The following is a 22,865-nucleotide window of genomic DNA, read 5'->3' as shown; positions in this document are numbered from 1 at the left end:
TTCAGAAGCTAGAAAACAAGCCAACATTCCTAGAGCTTGCATTTCTGGTGACAGATTATTTCATCTCAGTAAAAAAGTCCTGCTCACATTTGCGAATAAGCATGAGGCACATGGAGGACCAATACACAACATCGTGGCGCCAATTGGCACTTTGGCATTCTGCCCACAGAGTTCTATACTCTTTCCCAGTCGTAGCATGCCTAAAAAACTACACATGGAGCAAAAAGTTTGATAAAAATATATTTAAAACAAGCAAGAAAAAATAGTTTCAGCCTTAAGGATAACTTTCATCATTCTTTTAACCAAGTAGAGAGTTAAATTATATGTAAAATGATTTCAAGTACCAACTTATAAAAGATGTGATAAATCAGAAAACAAAGAACCGGAGAACTTTTTTTTTTTCAGAAAAATGTATTTGCAATTCAAATGTTCATATAAAAAGCATAAATTTTAAAAAGTTCATAGATGTATGTTTTTAGAAGTGCTATGGTTTCGCCATTCATTGCAATTACATTCCAACATGTGCAGGGTGGTCTACACCAAGCCGCCTTACACTTTTGTCACACAGAAGTCACTCTCATCACAACCTCCCCTGAGCTATTATCTTCTGACAAATCTTCACGGGGCCTCATCCGATTGAACAGATGCAATAACACATAGCCACACTGAAACCTCGGGGAGGTCAACTGGGTTGGGTGGACCAAGTTCCTGTTCCGTAGAGCCGTCAATGGCAACCATAAAGTCCTGCTTGTGGAAGACTCTCCCCGGCTACTTTCTTCGATGTCTGTGGCTTTATCATAATTTAATACATCCCAGTGTAAGTTAACAGCTCGCCAGCGCTTAAATACTCTGTAAACTGCAGCTCCTTCGTGGACAATGAGACCTAAAATTCAAGGGGAAAAAAAGGGGGGGGGGCTGATCATAATCAATAAAGTTAAGAATATTATTTTGTATACAAGTAAGTGATTAAAGAAATAGTCAATTCTCGGTTACTCATCATCATCAAAAAATATGGTATCCTGACTTCTCAAATATTATGGCTAACTTTCCAGATTATACAGGAATAATCAACATCCAAAGAATGAGAATACATTGACACGCACAGAACAAGATTCTCAAGGACAAATTAACTTGCTCCATCATGGTGGAGGACATACATTGGGCACTTACATTGCCTTAAGAGAATCATTAGGTTTATTGATTCATTCACCATCTAATTGAGGGCTTACTGTGGGCCAAGCAATATGTTGGCGGCTTAGTCTCAACTGGTAGTTAATTGGGAAAGAGACATATTAAAGTCACTACCATCTTCCCAGTTCTTCAAAGTGTCTGACACACAGGAGGTATGCTACAACTTTTTCTTATTTTTATCTCTTCAACAGTTCAACAAAAATGTATTTAGCACCTACTTGAGAGTTTCATGTATATGACCTCGTTCAGTTTTCACCGCAGCCTTACGAAATAAGTTTGAGCACGTCTCTCCTATTTACAAACAACAAATGAGCTCAGGAGCAGACACCTAGTGACAGTGGAGGAGGGATTCCAACCCAGGTAGCCTGGCACCAGAGTCCTTGATCTTTGCATCAGCAAAGATGCAAAGTAGATTGGAAGATTACACATTTCTGAGACAGACTCTCAGGAAAATAAGCAAGGTAACGCAAGAACCCCTGGGACCATTAGCTGGCAGCCTGTAAGTACGATACGGCACGATGACACATGGCTCCATCTCTGCCATCCAACCCAGATCTCACCACACCATGCATTTTTCATACATTCATATTTGAGCATGTGGCCCAACAGCTTTTGAATTGGTGACGCCTCACAAGAAGAAATTCCTTGGGGAGGTCCCTCCAGATTGACATGTGAGAAAGAGCTCTTCTCCTTCAGGAGCTGAAATTCCATTGAAATTTGGTAGACAGGGGTACCTGGGTAGCTCAGCAGTTGAGCGTCTGCCTTTGGCTCAGGTCATGATCCTAGGGTCCTGGGATTGAGCCCTGCATCAGGCTCCCTGCATAGAGCCTGCTTCTCTCTCTGCCTGTGTCTCTGCCTCTCTCTCTCTGTGTCTCTCATGAATAAATAAAATCTTATTTAAAAAAAAAAAAGAAAATTGATAGATCAATGAAGAGCCTTTTCTTAGATGGAATATGGCATGCAAGTACAGTATGTCAGTTGGCCACAAGCACTGTTGAATGATAAAATGGAAAGTGAGCAGATCCTACCTCCCACTATTTAGACCTTGAGTAATGGCTTAGAGAAACTCACAAATGTGAACAAGGTATCATGTACAAAAATGTTTATTATGTAGGGGCTCTTGGGTGGTGCAGTCCGTTGGGTGCCCAACTCTTGTTTCAGGTCAGGTCATGATCTCAGGGTCGTGAGATTGAGCTCTGCATGAGGCTCCACGCTCAGTGGTGGGGTGGGGGATGCTTGAGATTCTCTGTCACCCTCTCCCTCTGCCCCTACCCTCCTTTTCTCTTTTTTTCTTTCTAAAAGATATAATCTTTTAAAAAATGTTTATTATGTAATTGTTCATATTTGATGGGGAAAATCCCAAACAATACCCAAGTGCATTCGGAGAAGAAGGAATAAATTGCATTGTGTGGATGAATGGACACAGCAAAACAACTGAAAAGAACAAAGTCACTCACACTAACATGGAGAAATTTTACAAGAGCAGAAATCTCAAAGTCATGTGAAGAAAAAAGTGCAAGTGTCAGAAAGAAATGACTTGGGTAAAAAAATATGCTACACATTTTTATATATTCAGATATGTATGTAAAGCATATAAAAACATGCATAAAAATAATAACCATGAAAGACACGATAGTGGGGAGCAAAGAAAAAAACAAGTTCAGGAGAGGCTTCAAATAGGCCTTTCGACTTTATCTCTAATGTCACATTTTTTTATGCTGGGTGGTGGAGATGTGGCTGTTCAACATACTCTGCTTACTTCCTTGTGCCTGAATAATTCATACTTTCAAAAATTATAGAGAATTTATCAGGAAAATTTATCTCAGATATATTGAGGCATAGACAACTAAAGTTGTGGAGACAAATAGGGAGGTTAGCACATTGCTTGTGGGGAGCAAAGTAGATATAGTAAGGAGACTGCAGAAGAAGAGAGTAACACACTTGTCAGATTTTAAAAAATTGATAGAACAGTAATGCAAGAAGCAGTAAGAATCAGAGTCTTATATTTTTAAGGCTGGGTGAATGGGGGATTGAAAGCATGATAGTAACTTTCCCTTAGGTACAATAAGTGTTTTGAACATGGTGTTGTTGGGGGGATTACTTCAATTTTTTTGTCAGCTAAAACAATGAGAAGTCGGTGATGGAGATACCCAGTTTTTAAAAAAATCACAACTACCAAATACCAGAATTTAAGTTTTACATCATCTCTTACCAAAAGATAAACTTCCGGATACACATAACTTAAGAACATTCCAAGGATGTGAACATAGATCACTAAAACATGCATGCAGTCTAATAAACAAAAATAGCTAAATAATAATTATGGAATGCCACCAAAATAATGAGAAGAAATGTAAACTTCTGTTAATCACAGCAATTGCAAATAATTGTTTTGATCGATTCATTTTCCTAAGGAATAACTGACACGACTGATAGATATTTTTGGGAAACATCCAGAATTAGAACTAAAGACTAGCAGATATTAATTGATGATTCTATTATTAGCATTCCGAAATCTCCGTGGGAGATGATTTAACTTTTCTGGCTCTATTTTTCCTCATTAAAACACAATCAGAGTACCTAATCTATACTTTCAGTAGGATAGTATGAAGATAAATTGAAATTCATCAATTATAAAGCACTCAAATTTCCTCAAAATGGTAGCTCTATAAACACAAGACATTATTATTAATTAAAAAGTCAATAGTGGATCTATGTGGTGAGAAACATTCATTCACACTAATCACATAACCATTATAGCTTGCAACAGGTTCATTCTGGAGAAGTGCAGTGATGCGGGATGGCCTCACCCCAGGAAACCACTCATTTTGCAGGATCCTATTCTTTTTTTATTGATTTCCTTTGAGAGGCCAGAAATCAGATCATTTACTAGAGCTTAAAGCCACTTTCTGGGAATACATTTCTGGTAGCCCTTTTCTAAATACATAAATCTACCCAGTGTGCAGAAATAAATCCCACAGGTCTTTATGGTACATTCTGAACTGAATTTAGAGAGGGAGCTACTTGAAGTTTTCGTGAAGACATAGTCCTCTTGAATTTCCAGCTCCATTTGCTGCTTCTTAATCGCATTTCAAGTTATGAATGATGCTTAGATTTTGTTTTATTTCCCATAAACGCTCAGAATTACTCCATGCCCTTTAGAAGCTTCGATTTTCCTGAAATAGGAGGAATGCCACCCCACTCCCAAGGTTGTCCTTTGTAATGTGCATTTTCCTCTTTCTTATTTAAATCTTCTAGAATTACAGCAAATGCCGTTTTTACTTGAGGTAATGAGAACATAGGGCTACTACAATTGCTGAAATCCAAGAGTAAGGATTCATTCAACTTTAGCCCATATGCTGAAAATCCAACTATTAAAAATCATACTGCCATACTTTCTTACTGATGCTCGTTTCCTCTTGTTTCACAACTGAGAAACTCCCTTTCTCCAGTCGCTTTGCTGAGTAATACCTCAAGTTAAGTCTTAAAATGAATTTGTCACCTTGACATCTCAGGTCACATAAGAACAGGCTTAGATTTATTTTTGCATCTGAGTCACTAGACCTAAAAGGAAAAGCAATGATAATGTCTATAAAATGTAAATATTAAATATTTTAGGATACTTGTTATATTAATAGCATGAACGTCAACAAAGTGTGATTCATAGGAACTTGGGAGTTTTGAGAGGTGTGTGTGTGTGTGTGTGTGTGTGTGTGTGTTTGGTTCTTTCTCTATCATTTTCCTTCCAGTAGCATCTAATTGGAGCATCCCCTTATTGATGTCAAAGGAACATTTTTGTTAGGGAATAATCTTCTTAAAAAAAAGTAAGTTTAAATGTTTCTGGTTTCACTGGAATAAAAGCACAGTGTTTATGTATAGATAAAATATATCCCAAATCTGTGAGTGTTGTATCGGTTGAAATTCTCATATTGTAGTAGAAAATGAATTAATTACCCAAAGAAATGATGGGGGAGGCTATCCAGGTACATATGCTCACATGCACACACAAGTGCGTGCGCGCACACACACACACACACACACACACCACCACCACTTGTGTTTATTTCAACACAAACCAATGATGTGTTATAATTAACAGAGGCTTGAAAAATGTATAATCAAATACTAAAACATTTTTTATATTAACAACCGAACTACTGATCAAATCACTTAATTATTTGTATTACCAGTGTCAGCTCTTGTTCAAATAGGTTTGGTTGTTTTCAAAACTAAAATTTTTATCAAGGATCTATTTTGTGCCAAGCACCGCACTAGGTGCTTTATGTGCAAGATTTCCATTTAATCTTGGCAGCAACTCTACAAATAGATACCATGACTGAACAATTTCATGGTTGAGGAAATTGCGACTCAGGGATTCAAGAACTGTCCAACATCAGGAAGATATGAGAATAAGAGAAGAGATTGGAGCTCAGATGTGTCTACATATAAACCTTGAGTATTACAGTCCTATTCTTGATAGATTTCAATGTAAGGCAGTCTCTCTTAGTCATAGAATTAAAAGCAACTAAAAGAGTCCTTGCCATGGACTGACTGTCTCTCCAAAATTCATACATTGAAGCCCTAATCCCTAATGTGATGGTATTTGGAGGTGGACCTTTGGGAGGATAATTCGGGCTATTTTAAGTCATGAGGGGGAGATTCTCATGATAGGATTAGTGTCTTTATATAAAGTAGAAGAAACACCAAGGAAAGGCCACTGTTACATCTGTAAGAGGGCCAATGAAACAGCCCCTCCTTGTCACCACCTGCAAGAAGAAAGTTGTTGAAGGCAACACTACAAGTGGTGATAGCCTCATCTGGGGAGCTGCACCCACCCTGAGCTTTCCCAAGAAGTGCAAGGTCCACAAAGGAATAAAGGCTAAAGCCCTGTGTGTTGTTCAATCAAAACGACCTTTGAGAGCGCTAAAGGACTTGCAACACACAGCAGTTATCTGGCCAGAAATGGCTCTTGACTGTGAAGATGTCCGAGATTTCTAGATTAAATTTCACCATCATCCATTGCTAAGATTTCTGTCTCTCTCCCTCTCTCCCCACCTTGCTCAGTGAAATCTACACATATTCTATAAAACATAACCAATGTCATTCTGAGGAGTCATTGTACTTTGGACACTTTGGGTCCCATTTAATCCCACTTAAGAACAATTTAGAGTCAATCTCATAAAGTGGACCCAACTTTGGCTCCTTAATTTCTATTAGCTGAAGACCAGAGCATGGCTGCTCAAGAAACATTTATCATTAAGACTGGGGTCCAAGAGACCCCTTGTTGCATGATCTTTGCTAGAGTGTCTTAAAATATATTAATCTTCCTGGAGTATTTTCCCGATAGACCCCCAATTTAAATGTCCAACAGTTACGGAAACTTAGATGTGACGGTAGAGGTAAACAGTTTAAAAGTCACTCCCTCATTGTTCAATCTTGTTAATATGAATCCGGAAGAAATAAACATGAGTGATTCCTTCTTTGTCTACTGAATACTTTTTGTTGAACTGAACATGTATGGAGCTTAAAGAAAAAAACAAAAATTCAAAAACATAAAACTTACAGAGATGAAAATTGAAAGACTATATATATATATATAGAGAGAGACAGGCACATATTTAATGACCAGGCCAACAAGACCACGGAGAAATCAGCTGCAGTTAACTGGGACCGAAAATAAGCCCTTGTAAAGAATTTTAGCTCTTCGTCCCGTATATATATATATGCTGAAGTTACTAGATTCACAAAACAAAGCCATCATAAATTGGTATCTTAAAAGCCAGGTCTTTGGGAACTACAATGTCCTGATTATATGGGGATTTTTGTGAAAATGTATTTCCAGTGCTGTTCATATCAGAACAAATATCCCACATAAAAATGCACTTTCGTCTATAAAAGATGAGTTGATTTTTTTCATTGTTGAATATAAATTATATACATATATATATACATATGTATGTATGTATTAATTCACAGATTCAACTTGAGAATGGCAGGTTTGATCACGATGGCAAAAAGTTCAGAGGCTCAAACACTCAAACTACTGGTAATAAAATCTTCTGTTCAAGAACTGTAATAAGAATTATTCACAAACTTCCCACAGCATGAAAACCCTTGCAGCTAGAGGCTGGGTGATTTCCCAGTACTGATGACCTGATCCTCCCAGCCCCACGGTAGAGGACATAACAGTGCCTCCGGCCAAAAGATTATCATCATAGTGAAGACCCTAAGTGATCCTTTCTCTGAGAGCACACAGGAGAAAATTCACGGTGTCTGTCCTGTGACCCTGCCACTCTCTCTGTCCTCCTGCCTGCTCAGGGAAGTCTGCAGCCATCAGCCTGGATGCCAAGAGCACATCGGTGCTGGATCTTCAATGTGGATGACATCACTGCCTGGCGATGGAACAAGACGGCAGAGCCAAATTTTAATAAGGAGCGTGATAGCTTACTAATTGGCAGGGAGGGAAGCATACTCTTTTCTGAAAGGTCCCGACATAGGTTGAATTTGCTTCTTGACCTACCATCCCCGTTGCAGTTAATGACCATCTTCCAAGTCAATTAAGCTAAAACCTTGGAATCACCTAGACTCCTCTATCCTCTCGCACAAAATTCTGCTAATTCTATCTTCTCAGCAACCGTAAGACAGAGACTTCTGTGGAATGATCGCTCCTACATTTTCACAATGAACTATTATAAAATTTGAAAGACCCACATTCTCTCGTGATTTCTTCTCTGACCCATTCAAAATTAGTCCTTCCCTCCCACCTTCTACCACCACATAGGAATTACCCACATCGTTCTACTCGTTACCTGTTGTGGAATAATTTGTGCATATGCCCGTGACCTCAATCAGCTGTGTGCTCCCTGAGGACAGGAGCCCTACTCCTACTTTGACGCTTCAGAGTAGAAGCTCAACAAATCTTCACTAAATGAGAGAGAATGAGAAAGAGGAGAGTAGTCATCCCTGGAATCTAAAGGATAACAAGGGTCAACTTAAGTCTAGTTGTGATGGTGCCACAAACACAAAGGTCTCAAGTATTGTTCTTTAAAATGGTAGAGAACTAGCTTAAGATACCAGATGGAGACATGCACTCCAAAGGGTTTAGGAATCAGGGCCCACGTTTCATACATATATGAGCATACGTATGTGTACACACACAGACACACACACGGCCTGGCAGGGGACGGAAGAGCTCAAATTCTTTACAAGGACTTATTTTCGGTCCCAGTTAACTGCAGCCGACTCCTCCGTGGTCTCGTCGGCCTGGTCATCTAATATGTGCCTGTGTCTAACAATCATGAACCTAGGTAGTCACAGAATGACTGCGCTCAGGCCTAAAGCCTAAGAGGCAGATATGGAGTCTTTTCTGCCATTTCCCGGCAAAACAGGAAGACTCAAAGAGATGCTGCCCGTTCATCTGACTACTTGCTGTTCTAAGAAGCCAATCCATCAATCAATTATTTTAATGATTTCTTTTATTCCTTAGTAGATACGAGACTCCTGATCTTTCAATTACTAGCCCTGCCTCTCAAATCTACCTTTGGCATAGCCGCGGAACCTTCCTCGAAAGCTGCAAGCTTTGTTACACGTTATAAAACACACGATGCATTAATTTTTTAAACGGTTTAAGAGGATTCACCAGAGAGAACTGTTACATCATCTAAGTTGCTACCCAAAGGGCCTGTGAAAAGACTGACCTATGGATAGGATTATTTCGATAAAAGGAATAAGTAAGCCCAATGCCCTTGATGATGACAAAGATATCCTGGAGTCCTCCTATGACTGGGAGTGTGGATTAGAACTAGTTTAATTTCAGCCGAATATAACTTGAAGTCTCTCCTTCGATTCATGAACTGATGAAACACCTTTTGGCAAAGGGGTGACATCATAAACAGTGATCGGCGGTGGACATAGTCACTTAATTTCAAAATTAAAAATTGTCGGGTGTGATTTAATCTAACTCCTTTTGGGGGTGAGGACTCTGAGGCCCAAAGAAGTGACACGGCAGGCCCCAGGGTTCACCGCTAGTGCTAGAGCCCAGGATCAGAGCCAGACCTTTGATGCCTGGTCCAGTGTGTTTTCCTCTGCAAGAACTCAGACCTCAGGAGCCATCCTTGGCCAAAGCCAGTCCACCCTAGTGTCTCGTTGCCTCAAGGGATGTTATATTATGAAGCAGATAGAATCACAGTCCCTTCCGAGGCTGGGATGGCGCGTTCTTCTCTGGTCTTTATCTTGAAGGGTATGCTGCAGCGTTGGGAAGGATTACAGCGACCCTCACAATTTATAAAAGTAACTCCAAAAACCCCAGTGTAACAGTATTGGGTGAAAAAAAAAAACCTATCAACGTCCATTTTCTGTGCTAAAGTTTCCGAATGGAGAATCTACTTTGGTAGATTTCTATTTGTTTTCCATGTGTTGGTATATGGACTAAAAACAGTTCCCCCCCCCCCCCCCTTAAGTAAGCTCCATCCCAGCACGGAGCTCAATGCAGGGCCCAAACTCACATCGCTGAGAACAAGACCCAAGCTGAGATCGAGAGTCAGATGCTGAGCGGATGGAGCCACCCAGGCGCTCCAGACCAGACACGGTTCTTAGAAGGAAAGTGTCCGTGGGCTCTTCCTAGCAGCGGGCAGAAACAAGCACAGCTAATTTTCCTCCTTTTCCAATGGACGAACAGTCTACGGCAAACTCACAGAACACCATTTTATTAATCTCTAGAGTAAAGCAAACGTGTATTGGTCGTTCTATTTTTTCAGAGTGAGAATGATACTAAAAAAGATCTAAACTGAATAAGTAAGTAATAAGTAAACTGAAATATCTAATTAAAACCCGTTCATCTTTGCATCTGTAAATAGGCTACTGCGTCTTTGTTGGCTTTGTTTCTCATTTCTCTTAAATCCTATAGGCGGTGGGTGGAAGTTCCACACAAAAGCAACCACCTAAACGTAAATAAGATTTGTAACTCTTTGATTTCATTCACACGACATCGGTAAGATTTTTTTTTTAATTGAAAATACTAATGGAATTTTTTAACCTGAATATTAAAATGCTCAGACCTTCAGTTTCCTTAATCTTCTATTCTGTGATCCAGCAACAAAATTCAAGGTTTAGATGTGATTCTTTACATACAAATTCTTATTAGAAAATTGTTTCACTCACATCATTGGAAAGAGATTGGTCTTGGGACGCTGTGTTAGATGTTGCCCGTCCTCTACTAATGTTTCAGCATGTTCTACAGGCTCTGTTGACTTAGATAAGTGAGCAAAGACTTCACAAAATGGCTACATTGCTTTGGATTTGGGGGGACGCTTTTTCCCTCCATTTCTGATCTAAAATCAGCTCCCCTATACCTCAAAAACCTTCATTTCCATCGTTACGCCCTAGGTGTTTGAGACCACAACTAGTGTGGTTTTGCCTCATGAACAAACGTCATCCTGTAAATGAATCATTCGAGCTCAGCGTATAAGGAGGGGCATTTGCTAAATAATAAATAGAATTAACTGAATCACATAAATATTCGGACACAGACTCTGGAGCCACAAGGTCTGAATTCCAGTCTCAGGTCCCTCTTGCAATCTGTGTGACCTTGGAGGGGGGGGGGACTACTTACTGGACCCTTAGGTGCTCTCGTTTCTGAGATGAGAAGAGCAACAGTACCTACGCCTCGTCGAGTGTTGGGAGGATTAAATGGGGAATTTGAAGAAAATTGCTTTGAATAATACCTGGATTAGAAAACATAACCTGAGATAGCACTGCAGGCAGGTATGGTCTTTAAAACCTTATTTCTATGTATTTGGAAGCAGCTGAAAACACGTACAGGCTTCAGTTCTGTGCTCCTATCTGTGCTGCCTCGTGCCCCGAGTTCGTGTCCTGCTCCCTGCCGGTCCCCCCACACCCCTAAGCCTCTGTGTTGTGCAGTGAAGCATCATCTAGCAGAGGGGTCGTGCTCACATTCTCTTCAGTAAATAAAGTTCTTGGCTGCAAAATAGTTCAAAGCCAGGAGATTGCCCCAAAGAAGCAGGAGCCGGTTTGGAAGAACAATCACCCGGATTCTAGGTTAAGGGGCTGCGTCTTCGCGCCAGGGTTCCCACCGCCACGCAACCTACTGTGGTCTCTGCCCCCAGGAAACTTCCCATTGTGGGTGCGGTGGCCTCGGGACGAAGCCACTGTCCAGGTGGCCGGGGACACGCTCCGACCTGTCTGGGCTGCTCGGTGTGCGGGGCCCGTGCCCTCAGGCTCCCACCACCGTCTTCCAGGAAGCAGTAGTGGCGCACAGAGGGAGGGGTGAAGTCGCACAGATGGTACGCGCTGCAGCCCTACAGATGCCCCTTCCCGCCCCGCCACTCTCAGCCATCACCGGTGACCGTCCCCGGCTCCCGCGAGGCACACACGGCTGCAGGCCGGTGCGGACGGGACCCCCGTAACCTGCTGTGCACCCCGGCCTCCGCTGCCCCCGGCCCTCGGCGCTCCCGCCCTGGGGACAAGCACCCCGTCCAGGCTCCTCACCCACTGTCGCAGGCTCAGCGCTCCTGGACCTCCCCTTCATTCCCCAGAGCCCAGGATGCACACCCCACCCTGCGGTGGCTCTTGGGGCGCTGGAGGCGGAGGTGGGCCCCGGACCCCCGCTCCAGCCTGGGTGCCAGCTGTGCCAGCGCTCGGCCGACCCCCCGCAGCCCAGTGCATGTCAGGGCCCCTCGTTCCCCCGCGGTGCCTGGACCCGCTGCCGGCCTGGCCGCCAGCCCAGAGGTCGTGGGCCACCCCTTGCCGGCAGCCCAGCTCTGCTCCCACGGGCACCCGGCTGCCGTCCGGGGCCTGGTCCCTCACTTCTCCCAGGGTGTCTTCCCAGGCCCCCCAAGCGCGGCTCTACCATTAGAACAGGCACCTGCCCTGGCTCCACACCCAGCGCCAGCTTCTGCCTTGGGTGCCCTGGTGCCCCCCCCCCGGTCCCCCCCGGTGCCCCCAGCCCGCCTTCCCGCAGCCCGGCCCGCAGTGTCCTGCCCGTCACCCTCCTCCGCCGGCTGCCGGGTCCCCGTGGCCTCACCCGGTCGCAGAGCCCTGCACACCCCGCTCCACCCGACAGACTCTCGAGCTCCGAGCCGGTGCTGAGCTGCAGACCCTGCACAGAGCCCCCCGGACACACCCCTGGGCCCCGCAGACATTCGGCAAAGAAGATATTCCAACAGACCTACTGCCCCCCCAGCTGCCCGTGGGCCTCCCGCATCCCGTCCGGTGCCCCCCACTCCCACTCTGCCTCCGTGGCTCCCACCGCCCACCCGGGATCACCGCCCTGGGCCCAGCAGTGCCTGGTCCCCCTAAGGCAGGGCCCGGGCTGCCCGGATGGCCACCCCTCGGCCTCCCACACCCTCTGGGCCCGCGCCCCCGCTCCTTCAAGCCCCCCGCTGCCAACGCTCTTTCTTCAGTACCAGGCTGACCGGCCACCCGCAGCGGCCGCCCTCCAGGGGTCCCCACCCGTGCCCCGCCCACAGGGCCCCTCTACACGGTCAGACCCTATCCCCGCTGTGGCTCCCCAGCAAGCATCTCTTGCTCTCGTCACGCCGAATTACGTGTGAGTCCTCAGAAATACACGATTTCGTGTGCTGATGGGCTTGGGCCCCTTTCACGCTCTTCAAAATTTAGCTCAAGATTTCTCCCTCCCCACAGATTCTGCTGCCCCCAAGGACGCTTAACCAGGCTCCCACCTGCTCTCACATACGTTTGTCTCCTGGAACCTTCCATTTTCCACTTTAATTGCTCATCTCCCTGTCTCTCTCCAGCACCTGGAGAGCAGGGAAACATGCTATATTCTGGGCTCCACAAACCTTTTCTGGAAAGGGCCAGACCGCAAATGTTTTAGGCTACGTGAACACTACGGTGCCTCGGTGACGAGGCTGTAACTACTCATCGGCAGCACCTGAGTGAGTGGGCATGTCTGGGTCCCAAGAAAGCTTTACCGATGGGCCCCGAACTCTGTACGTGGTCTAATTATCATACGTCACGAAATAATACTCTTCTCTCAATATTTTTTAAAGACATTTTTCGAAATGTCAACAAGCATCCTTTGATCACGGGCTGTTCGAGAGGCGTCGGCGGGCCCTGTGCTCCATTGACATGTCTGTCCCGCTCTCTAGGCTTATAACTACATGGTCAACACTCGGAAAACCTCGGTTCCGGAGACGACTGGTTCCCCTTTGGCTCAAGTGCCCCCGGCTGAGAGAGAGATGGCCGAGAGGACCACATTTTCTCTGCAGACGATGGAAGTCGACAATGTGCGCGGTTTTGGTCTTTGCTCCGCTGACTGTATCCACGTTTCTCCAAAAGAGCTTGAGCTTCACAAGGTCGAAGGAGAGGAGGGCAGTGGGTCGTCTTCTCCGGCGTGCGGGGGCCCAGAGGGTCGGTCTGCTTGGAAAGCCCGTCTCAGGGACGGCTCTGAAGGAGGCCCAGGGGCGAGACCCAGTCCTTCTAGTCTAGTCCCTGGGCTTCGAGGGCAGCAGCCCCTCCGGTGACTAACCTGGATGATAATCTTGAGAGAAATCGGCCAACACCGTATGGTTGAGGCGTGAGAAAAGAATTAAATCGTGACAGAGTGCCAAGGACAGAGCCCTTCCCAGAGCACGTACGAGGTGAAGACGTGCTCCTGCTCCGACGCTTCCGACTAGAGCGCCCCTCGGGCCCCCCTCTGGGAGCCGACAGGGATGTGCTCTGGAGCCAGAAATGCAATGATCGGGGCGGCCTCCCGCTTCAGACTCTTGCTAAGTGAGGCCGTGCTATGTCCGGGGCCTGACGCCTGCTTAGACCCGCTGCCGCGGCCCGCACGAGCCAGCCCTCGGCCGGGGACGAAGTGTGGACGGGAGGGCTCGGGCCCTGCCTTAGCGCCTGGGCCCCGGCTCCCAGCCAGTCCCTGTCACTCTGCCAAACAGCGAGGGGCTTTGTCACCCGCCTGACGCATCCCCGTTACAGCCTCCCGGGCCTGCGCGGAAGCCCCCAGGGGCACCCCAGAGCCCTGCCCATGGCTCCCAGATGGCCTCTGCTTCCCCACTTCTGCGCTGAAGGCCGACCGACGGACCTTCAAGCTCTGCTCTCTGAATGGCTTCAGTAGCTCAGCTCCCAGGCGTGGTGCTGGTGACTGGGGTGGGAGAGCCTACAGGCCCAGGAAAGGCCGGAAATGGCTTCCCAGCATTTTGTGATTAAAAAAAAAAAAATAGGGCAGCCCAGGTGGCCCAGCATTTTAGTACCGCCTTCAGCCCAGGGTATGACCCTGGAGACCCGGGATGGAGTCCCACATCGGGCTCCCTGCATGGAGCCTGCTTCTCCCTCTGCCTGTGTCTCTGCCTCTCTCTCTCATAAATAAAAAATCTTTAAAAAAAAAATAAAAATTTTTACATGTATTTGGAGTCTTCCGATCAAACTTGCTGACCGTGTTGAGTGGGGTGGGGCTGCCCTGCTCATGCGGACCTGAGAAGAGGTGTGGGGGCGTCGCTGGCTGACATCCATCCTCCCCGCTTTCCAGAGAGGAGGCCCACCCAGATCACCCTGGGTTCTAGGGTCGTGGCTCTCCGGCTCTACCAGACGTCCTCAGTCCCTTTGAGCAAGACGGTGCCTACACAGGCCCGGGAGAATGTGCTGAGCGGGACTGTTCTCCTGCACATTTTTCACCCGGACAGATTTTTGCATTTATCCATAAATATTGTGTCTCTCTACAATGACCCAAGGGCTGCACACTTTATCAACTTTGCCTAAATTTCTCTTTTAGACACTTTCATTCGCATGGTTGACCACCTCCCCCCGGGACAGTGTAAGAACCCAAGGCTCTCCTGTAGTCTCCAGAAAACTTCTTTTCTTTCTGCTCTAAATCACGGCATATTCCAACCTCCAATGCTAATCTCTTTCAAACTCCTTAAGTAAATATCTTGTTTTTCACCGAAAATACTTCAGGAAATATTGTCAATTTCTGAATCACGCTGAGAAGCGCCAGAGAGCATGGAAAATTTTAAACAAGAGATAGTCCAAAAGTCATTTATATTTTGCTTGGAATGCATTTAGGATTCCTTCCCCTTAGTTGATTTACTTTCTTAATCATGCTTTGCTTATGCTAATTGGCTTGTATTTGTTGAAAGCAAGCCACAGGAAGGAAGACAACCTAAAAGCATCATTTTAGGAAGAAACAACCCTGGCATGAAATAGACCACTGGCCATCCTCAATGAGAAGAACTCATCTGTGATAACCAAGAGTTGGATTAACCTGAAATTCTTGGCCAAAATTCTTCACGTTCCCTCATATAATATCACAGAATTAGAAAAGGTGCATTTTTAAGTTTCATGTCAGTAAAAGGTTCGATCACATGTGTAACTTTTAGCTGCTCTGCCTGGGGAAAAAAAAAACCCAGCACAGTGAAACAGTATGGAACGCGAGAGAGAAATATTACCTTGGCTTTCCAACATGTAAGCATCTGTCTGATATTACCAAAGACCACAGGGATATGTGGTATTTATTTATTTGAACTTCTATAATGAAATGGGAATATATTACCAACTGGGTTCTCTACATAGTTCATCTGTGTGTGCCCAGGAACCTTGAGCTCCTAGATCATCAACTACGGAAAACAGAGTTTTCAAAACTAAATAGCTGTAAGAATCCACATGATTTTTTAAATTAATTAGATTTAGAATAGAGGAAAATAAAACCTGACGTTGGAGAGGATGGAATTTCTGCAAAAGGAGCATTTTTTTTCCCCAGTATTGACTATAATTGGTACATTAAGGAGAAGTTACTTTGATCTGATCCTCATCCAAGCCTCTATCAGGTTCTTTTAAAAAAAAAAAAAATTCCCCAATCTCCACAGTCTTCAAAAGCAGGACAACATAAGCAATCAGGTTATACTTAATTTCATTATTCCACAACGGCCCGGAGAGACGTTTGGCTCCCGGTGGGTCCGCGTGCCTGTCCTCTAAGCTGAGGCGCGGCGTAACCCGGAGACGGGCAGGAGCAGACTCAGTGCTTCAGCCACAGACCCAAGTGCCAGAGGAGGCAATTTTCCTAAAAGCAATTTCTGGGAGCACTTCCCATGTGGAAAAAGAGACAGACTGAGAAGTGAAACCCCTTGAGTGTTTGATGGTATCACAGATACAAGATCTGGTCCTGCGCTCCTGACGTGTGCGGGGAGGGGAGGAGGGGTGGAGAGGCAGCGAGCCTTGACCTTGATCCCATCTTTGGGCTTCACTTACAGGAAGAAGAGGGGGAGTGTTTACAGGGCACAGCTGGTGGGCGCCCCTCTGACCGCACCCCCAAAGATGCCAGGCAGGACAGGCCGCACTGAGAACACGGCTCAGGGTGCACGTCCTTACTCCCCTGCGAGCCCAAACAGTCATGAGACAGACTTTCAGGAGAGCACGCTACGGGGAGACTACCGAGGAGAATGGCAGGAAAGCGGGGGCCCCTGTGTCCAAGTGTGGGAAGTGGGGTTCTTGGCTGGCCGGGGCAGTGGGAGCCTAGGGCCCTCGGAGAGCAGTGAGACGTGCACTTACTGCTAAGCCACTCGCCCCCTTGTCTGCCTGTGCCTGCCCACACCTGCCCCCTGCACCTGCCCGCACCTACCCTCGCCTGCCCACACCTGCCCCAACTGCCCGAGCCTGCCTGCCCCTCCTGTCTGCGCCTGCCCCCGCCTGCCCCCGCCTGCCCGCGCCTGCCCCCACCTGCCCCCACCTGCCCGTGCCTGCCCCCACCTGCCCCCACCTGCCCCCACCTGCCCCACTTCCCCGCGCCTGCCCACATCTGCCCGCATCTGCCCGCCCAAGGAAACACTCCCAGGCTGTGTGTTTCTACCTGCGCAGGTGCTGAGCCTGAACACCCACCAGGACGAGGACGGTAAGCAGTCGCCCGTGGGCCCTGACAGGGAAGACCTCTGGGTCATGTGGCCACACAAGACGACCGTGTTTCCAACGAGCTGAGCAGCCCGATCCACTTGCACCGAGACACCACATATCCGGGCCGTGCACACCCGGTGAGAGTGAACACCCCCCCCCCCCCCCCCCCGGTGGAGGCGGCAGGGCTGGTCTCCCTGGAGGCCTCCTGTGCTCACAGGACAGGTTGTTCCAACACGGTCATGTTGATGCCACATGGACAATTAAGGACAATGTTTTTAAAAGAACAAGCGTGATCTAAGTTTTTAAATTTTACAGGCGCAACCGGCCTCTTTTCGGGCATCTCAGGGAAGACCGAGCCATCCTGCGGGCACGCGGTTGCCCCGATGTGCGGCGTCAGCGCCGCGAGGCCCGGGCTCCGCTGTCCCTGCTCCGGAGGCCGCTCACGCAACGGGCTTGCGGTCTGGCTTGGCCACTGGGCCGTCGTCACCGGGTCCTCCCGGACGCGGACGCCACCCGCGCCGCCGCCGTCCCGTGTCAGAAGCCTGGTAGGCAGCGGCCCCCGGTGCCCGTGGCTAGCTCCGTCCCCCGCCTTCCGTTCACCACGACGGGCACTGTCCTCGTGGAACAGCTTCCTCCGAAGCCTGCGCCGGCGCACGGGGCCGCCTGCCCTTCTCTCCGCGTGCAAAGGCCGGGGCCAGGGGCCAGCCGCGAGCCCCCCAGCGCCACGCCTGCCGCCGGGCACCTGCCCCCGACTCCGGGTTCGGAACCTTCCTTGGTCCGCCGAGCACATCTCAGGAGGGAGCCAACCCGGCCTGCTTCGGCCTTTCTCCGTAAATTACTGCCCCGGGCTCAGTGATGTAAATCCTGGATGGCGGGTTTCCTGGGAACAAGCACAGCTGGCGTGCCGGGTGCCTAAGTGTTGAGAGGGCTCCCCACGTAAGGGCGCGTGATGGCTCCACACTCCGACCTCCTTAAGGCACACACGCCCCCCACCGCCTCGGCCACCGCCTGCTCAGCTTTACCAGCTCTCCCTCAGCCTTCTTCAGTTCTAGTCTTACTTTCTTCGCCTCTCTCGGCACAGAGCTTCTTGGTCATTTAAGAAATACAACCTGTTCGTCCAGGTGAGGGGAACGGTGTGACTCGAAACCCTTACACGTTGCATTTCGATCATCGTCTAGGCTCTGCGCTGTCCAGGATGATAGCCACTAGCCACGTGTGGCTACTTTATTGAAATTTAAGTTAATTTAAAGAAAATTAGATCGGAAGTTCAGTTCCTCCTTTTCACTACCACATTCAAGTGCTCCAGAGCCAAATGTAGCTCGGCGCTGGCGTCTGCGGTGCTGGACACCGGATATACATTTTTATCGTTGCGGTAAGTTCTACTGAGCAACCAGAGCCCGGGCATCTCAACTCTCATAGTACCCAGAACCCTGCGAGAATTCGACACTTGAAAATGAGGAAAAAAAAACCCGAATCTTGGGAAAGGAGAAAAGGCATGAATTAACGATAAGGAATAAAAGCAAAAAGACAGTTTCACTGTGTGTAGAAATAAGTAAACAAATTTCCCCCAAGTAAATACGTTTTCGACAAATCTTTGCATTTTCCATTCAACAGTCCAATAATAATAATGTCTTCCTAAGCGTTTACAACCCCTGGCTGGATTATACCACTTCTTCACTCAGGAACAATCTACTCTAGATTTTCAGAACTATTTTTTTTTTTTAAACAGAATGTTTATGAAGCCATCAGTCTGCTCCTTCTCATTTAGGTATAAACAAGCTTGAAAAGCTTGAGCAAACGGGGATGTGGGAACGTCTCCATGCACTTGAAGGCCCTCAGAACGGGGGGAGCCAATCTTACATCCTCCAAAGGTGACAAGGGAGCCACCTCCCCACTTGCTAAGCATCTATTCACCTGTCAGCCTGCTTGGCCGTCCCTTCCCCTTGGACTCTGCCTGGAACCACCCCCACCTTGCATCAACACCCCAGCACTCACGTCTCCCTGCTTGTCCAGCTACCACCCCCTGCACATCCTTCCAGAACTATGCACATCCCACCGTCTTCCCATCACCTACTGACGTGCCTGCCCCCCTGCGTGCCCAGGAGCTGCTTGGGGGCAAGCCAGTGACCGACCCTGATTTGTGTCCCCGGCACCTCGCCCCGTGTCCAACACAAAGAAACTTCTCAATAAGTATTTCTTGAACTGAGCTGAGCAAACTGGACCCAAAGCTGTAAACGTGCTTTCCACCCTAACTCAGACCCTAAGTCCTGCAGGGAGGGGTATCTGAGGTATAATCAATGCAGTCTACTTTGTTACCGTCTACATTTAATTTAACAGACATTGGAATTAATCTGAAATGTCAGCAGGAGCGATTACTGGCTAGGATCCAGCTGGCTATGGATGGTCCACGTGTATTCGCTAACTTGACTAAAGTAGTTTCCCAACTTCTTGAGAAAAAAAAAAGAGAGAGAGAGAGAGAGAGAGAGAGAGAGAGAGATTTTCTCTGGGCCCAAACAGGCTAGTTAATGTGATTACCAAGTGAAAGGAACAATGCTGTTCAATCTGAATTCTTTGACATTTTTCAAAAATACAAATAAACCCTTAGGTGATGAGATGTGGATTTAATGAGTCGAAATGTAATGAAAGGTATTGTCAATATTTAAAACTTCAATAAAAATTCACCCTCCAAAGTGCAAGCCAGGAAAATATCAACTGGTTCTTGTTCCCAAGAAACGTAACTTTATAAAATGGGCGGATACCCAGATTTCAAAAGGGGGAGCCCAAGTAGGTCATATTCTGCCAAAAAATCATTAGCTCATATATGCATGTGCTTTTAAAACCAGAATGTAATGATTTTGATTAAAAGAGTGGCATTCACAATCAAAATTTAAGACACGGTGACTCAGCACTAAAGGCAAGCTGTGAAAACCAGGAAAGTGATTTCCTCAACAGGACGTGGGTCTGCGGGTATGTCCTCTTTCGTGCCGTAACGATATCAAAAGTCACCGGGGCCCTTTCCCTCCAGCTTGGCCTGGGAGCCTGATGGTTCCTTTGTGTTTTCTTTTCTTTTTTTTTTTCTTTTATTTGTTTATTTTAATTTATTTTATTTTTCCTTTGTGTTTTCATCTCTCCTTTTCATAGCAACGGGATATATCACATTTCATATGACATTTGTGTTGGAAGACCAAATACATATATGATCTATCTCTGAACTGATTGAGGAATTAATTTGTAGGACAATTTTGCGACTCTCCTTTATTTGGAGCAATACCCCGGAGAGTATATTTGTCTAGAGACTTAGCATTTTCAAATGCTTACAAGTGCATTACCACATTTAATGCAAACTGTTCGTATACATGATTAGCTCAATTATTCAGGCAACATCTGCTCAGTTTACATATTATTCATGACATTTCCCACCTCCCCCCCTTTCTTTTTTCCTTCCTGGCCTGAAATGTGATCATTTTCCTTCCTATTAGTCTTGTACGAGTGGCAAGGGAGGAAGGAAAGGAGAGGAAATTCAGGCTAATCCTATTTTAAAATTTATAGAGTTCTTTTAGGAAAAGAAGTCACTGAGAATATTTAAAACTTCTGGTTAAATTAAGGCTCTGGTGAGTAGAGGCATTAATTTAAATGATTCAAACTATTTTAACATTTGTGACTTATTCAAATTTATAACTTCCAATTAATAACGTAATTGTTTATGATCATGATTTCCTTTATTTAGGCCTCTGTGCTAGAGATGATTACTTCCTCCTTCGTGGGTGAGAAAACAGGACACAGAGAAACCACGCGGCCCTGCCCCGGGGAGGCCAGGACTGGGAGCCGGGCGCGGGGTCCCCGGTGGCGCCACTCCCCGAAAGCAGTGGTTCGGGGCAGCATGGCAGTGGGCTTGGGAGGCACAGACGCCGGGGGGCCCTAACCTGAATCTCCTACCTGGGCGGATGGGGGGGCCCTAACCTGAATCTCCTACCTGGGCGGATGGGGGGGCCCGAGAATGAGCATTGCTTAAAAAGCAGCAGCGGGACCGCACTTTGGGAACCGCTGCTGGAAAGCAGGGCTGCCTCCCTGCAACCTCCACGCCCCGCTAAGACACCCGCACCCCGAGAGGACAGCGAGCGCCCCTCTGTGTCCTCGGCCCTGCCGCCAAGCAGCCACCACCCGGCGCTGGGGCAGCACCTCACACGCCCCGTGGCGCTGCGTGGATTGGCTTCCCTTACCTCCTGGGACGGGGAACCGCAGGTCGGCCAAGAGAAGCGTGTAAGCAACCTTTTTGGTAGGATCTGTTTAAAATATTTGATCCTTTTCCTCTTCTAAGCCACTGAAGTTATTAAGCAAAAAAAAGGAGCCCAAGACAGCAAAGCTGACCCCTGGTCCCCACCGCTCAGAGAGCACTTCATGCCCCCAAGGAACCGAGGCGCCCGGCCGAGAGGTGAGGCCTGCAGGTGCCCCTCCGTCCTCTCCCCAGATGCCCGGAGCACCCAGCGGCCCTCGGTGCTTCCCTCCTGGGCTTGCGGGAGGGGGGCTGATTGGCTCTCATGCCGCAGAAACAAATGACTCTCCTTATCTTGCCCCCCCACCCCCGTCCTTCCTTCCACTCCTCCTTCCTTTAAATCGCTTTAAATGGGCGTCATCCCGTTAATTTTGTCGGACTCCTTGGGAAGAGGGATATTACACTTTTGGAGGGAGGCGGGCAGATTGTGACACCCCAACAGTCAGGTAACTGGAGAACCAAGGTCACGTGAACCACGACATGTTATGTCAGATCCCCCCGGTGGCGACACGGCAGCTGCAAGAAATGCGTTACTGACAGTTAATGTTTAACGTCATGGTCTTACCTATGCACACTAGATCCATAAAACCATACATTCCATAGCAGATTTGAAAAAGGATGTCCTTCCTCTGCCACACTGCATAGGGGCTGAACGCTGACCAGAGGAGCCAGGTCACACTCGCTATTAAGAACAGGGATCCTAGGATTACAGCAATCATCTGAACTTTCTCAACCAGTGTTATAGAAATGCTTTGCCACTAAAAGAAAAACAGAGGCATGTGAGAAAAAGGTGCTGTGTTTAATTTAAAAAGAAAAAAAAAAAGAAAACATTTTCAGCCCCATGTTTCTCTTCATAACATTAGACCCTTTTCAATCTGATCAGCCCCCAAATGAATTTTTTTTTCCATTTCATCCAGGCTATAAAAAATAGACAAGCAGATAAAGATTAATGAATTGCCTTAGCTTCATTATTTTCAGTAATTCACCGTTCTGCAAATTTAATCTAGTTTTATTCCAGATAATAGGGCTGAGAGTGAACGGCTGAAGAATATTTAGTGCCCGGGATCACATTATTATCTTTCACGCATGCACAAAATTAAATACACTCTGAAGATACGTGTGGAAGACTCCTTTATTCGGAAACTTATTTTGCTCTTCAACACATTTGGCAACTGCAAAAAGGGGAACTGTCTCTTATTTTTGCAAAATAAAAAATGCAGGAAACAAATATATAAGTTACATAGAACCGTTAAGGCAACACACTAGAATTATAAGGGAACTAGAAGATCGTACATTATCCGTCATTGGTACATTTCATATACTCAGATATTACTGAATTTTAATTATCTAAAGGGTAATCTGTAAAGCCATTTTGTCGAGATTTAGAATTTGAAAACAAACGGAGTATCTTTCAAATTCACAAATGCGTAAGTAGCACACTATTCAATGGGGAGAATAATTTGGTGTCCTAAGTATCAGTGTTTGGGAGGATTTTACAGTACAGATGATCAAAAGTCTTTCAAGGGTGTTATCAACTTGA

At 46.6% G+C, this 22,865-nt stretch overlaps 1 protein-coding gene across 1 annotated transcript in view; it reads right to left on the bottom strand.

Moving 5' to 3' along the window:
* Positions 1-226: 226 nt before the first annotated feature.
* MARCHF11 (membrane associated ring-CH-type finger 11) overlaps positions 227-22,865 on the bottom strand; it is a 106,737-nt gene continuing 84,098 nt past the window's right edge. The window contains exons 5-6 of the mRNA XM_035714868.2: positions 21,891-22,083; positions 227-883 (exon numbers count right to left, since the gene is read on the bottom strand). Coding sequence (XP_035570761.2) covers positions 561-883; positions 21,891-22,083 — 516 coding nt within the window. The 3' untranslated portion in view covers positions 227-560. The remainder of the gene's footprint in view (positions 884-21,890; positions 22,084-22,865) is intronic.

This window comes from Canis lupus, chromosome 4 (assembly GCF_003254725.2).
Source record: "Canis lupus dingo isolate Sandy chromosome 4, ASM325472v2, whole genome shotgun sequence".
Taxonomy (NCBI): domain Eukaryota; kingdom Metazoa; phylum Chordata; class Mammalia; order Carnivora; family Canidae; genus Canis; species Canis lupus.
Note: the sequence above shows the minus strand (reverse complement) of the source record. Positions and strands in the feature narration are given on the sequence as shown.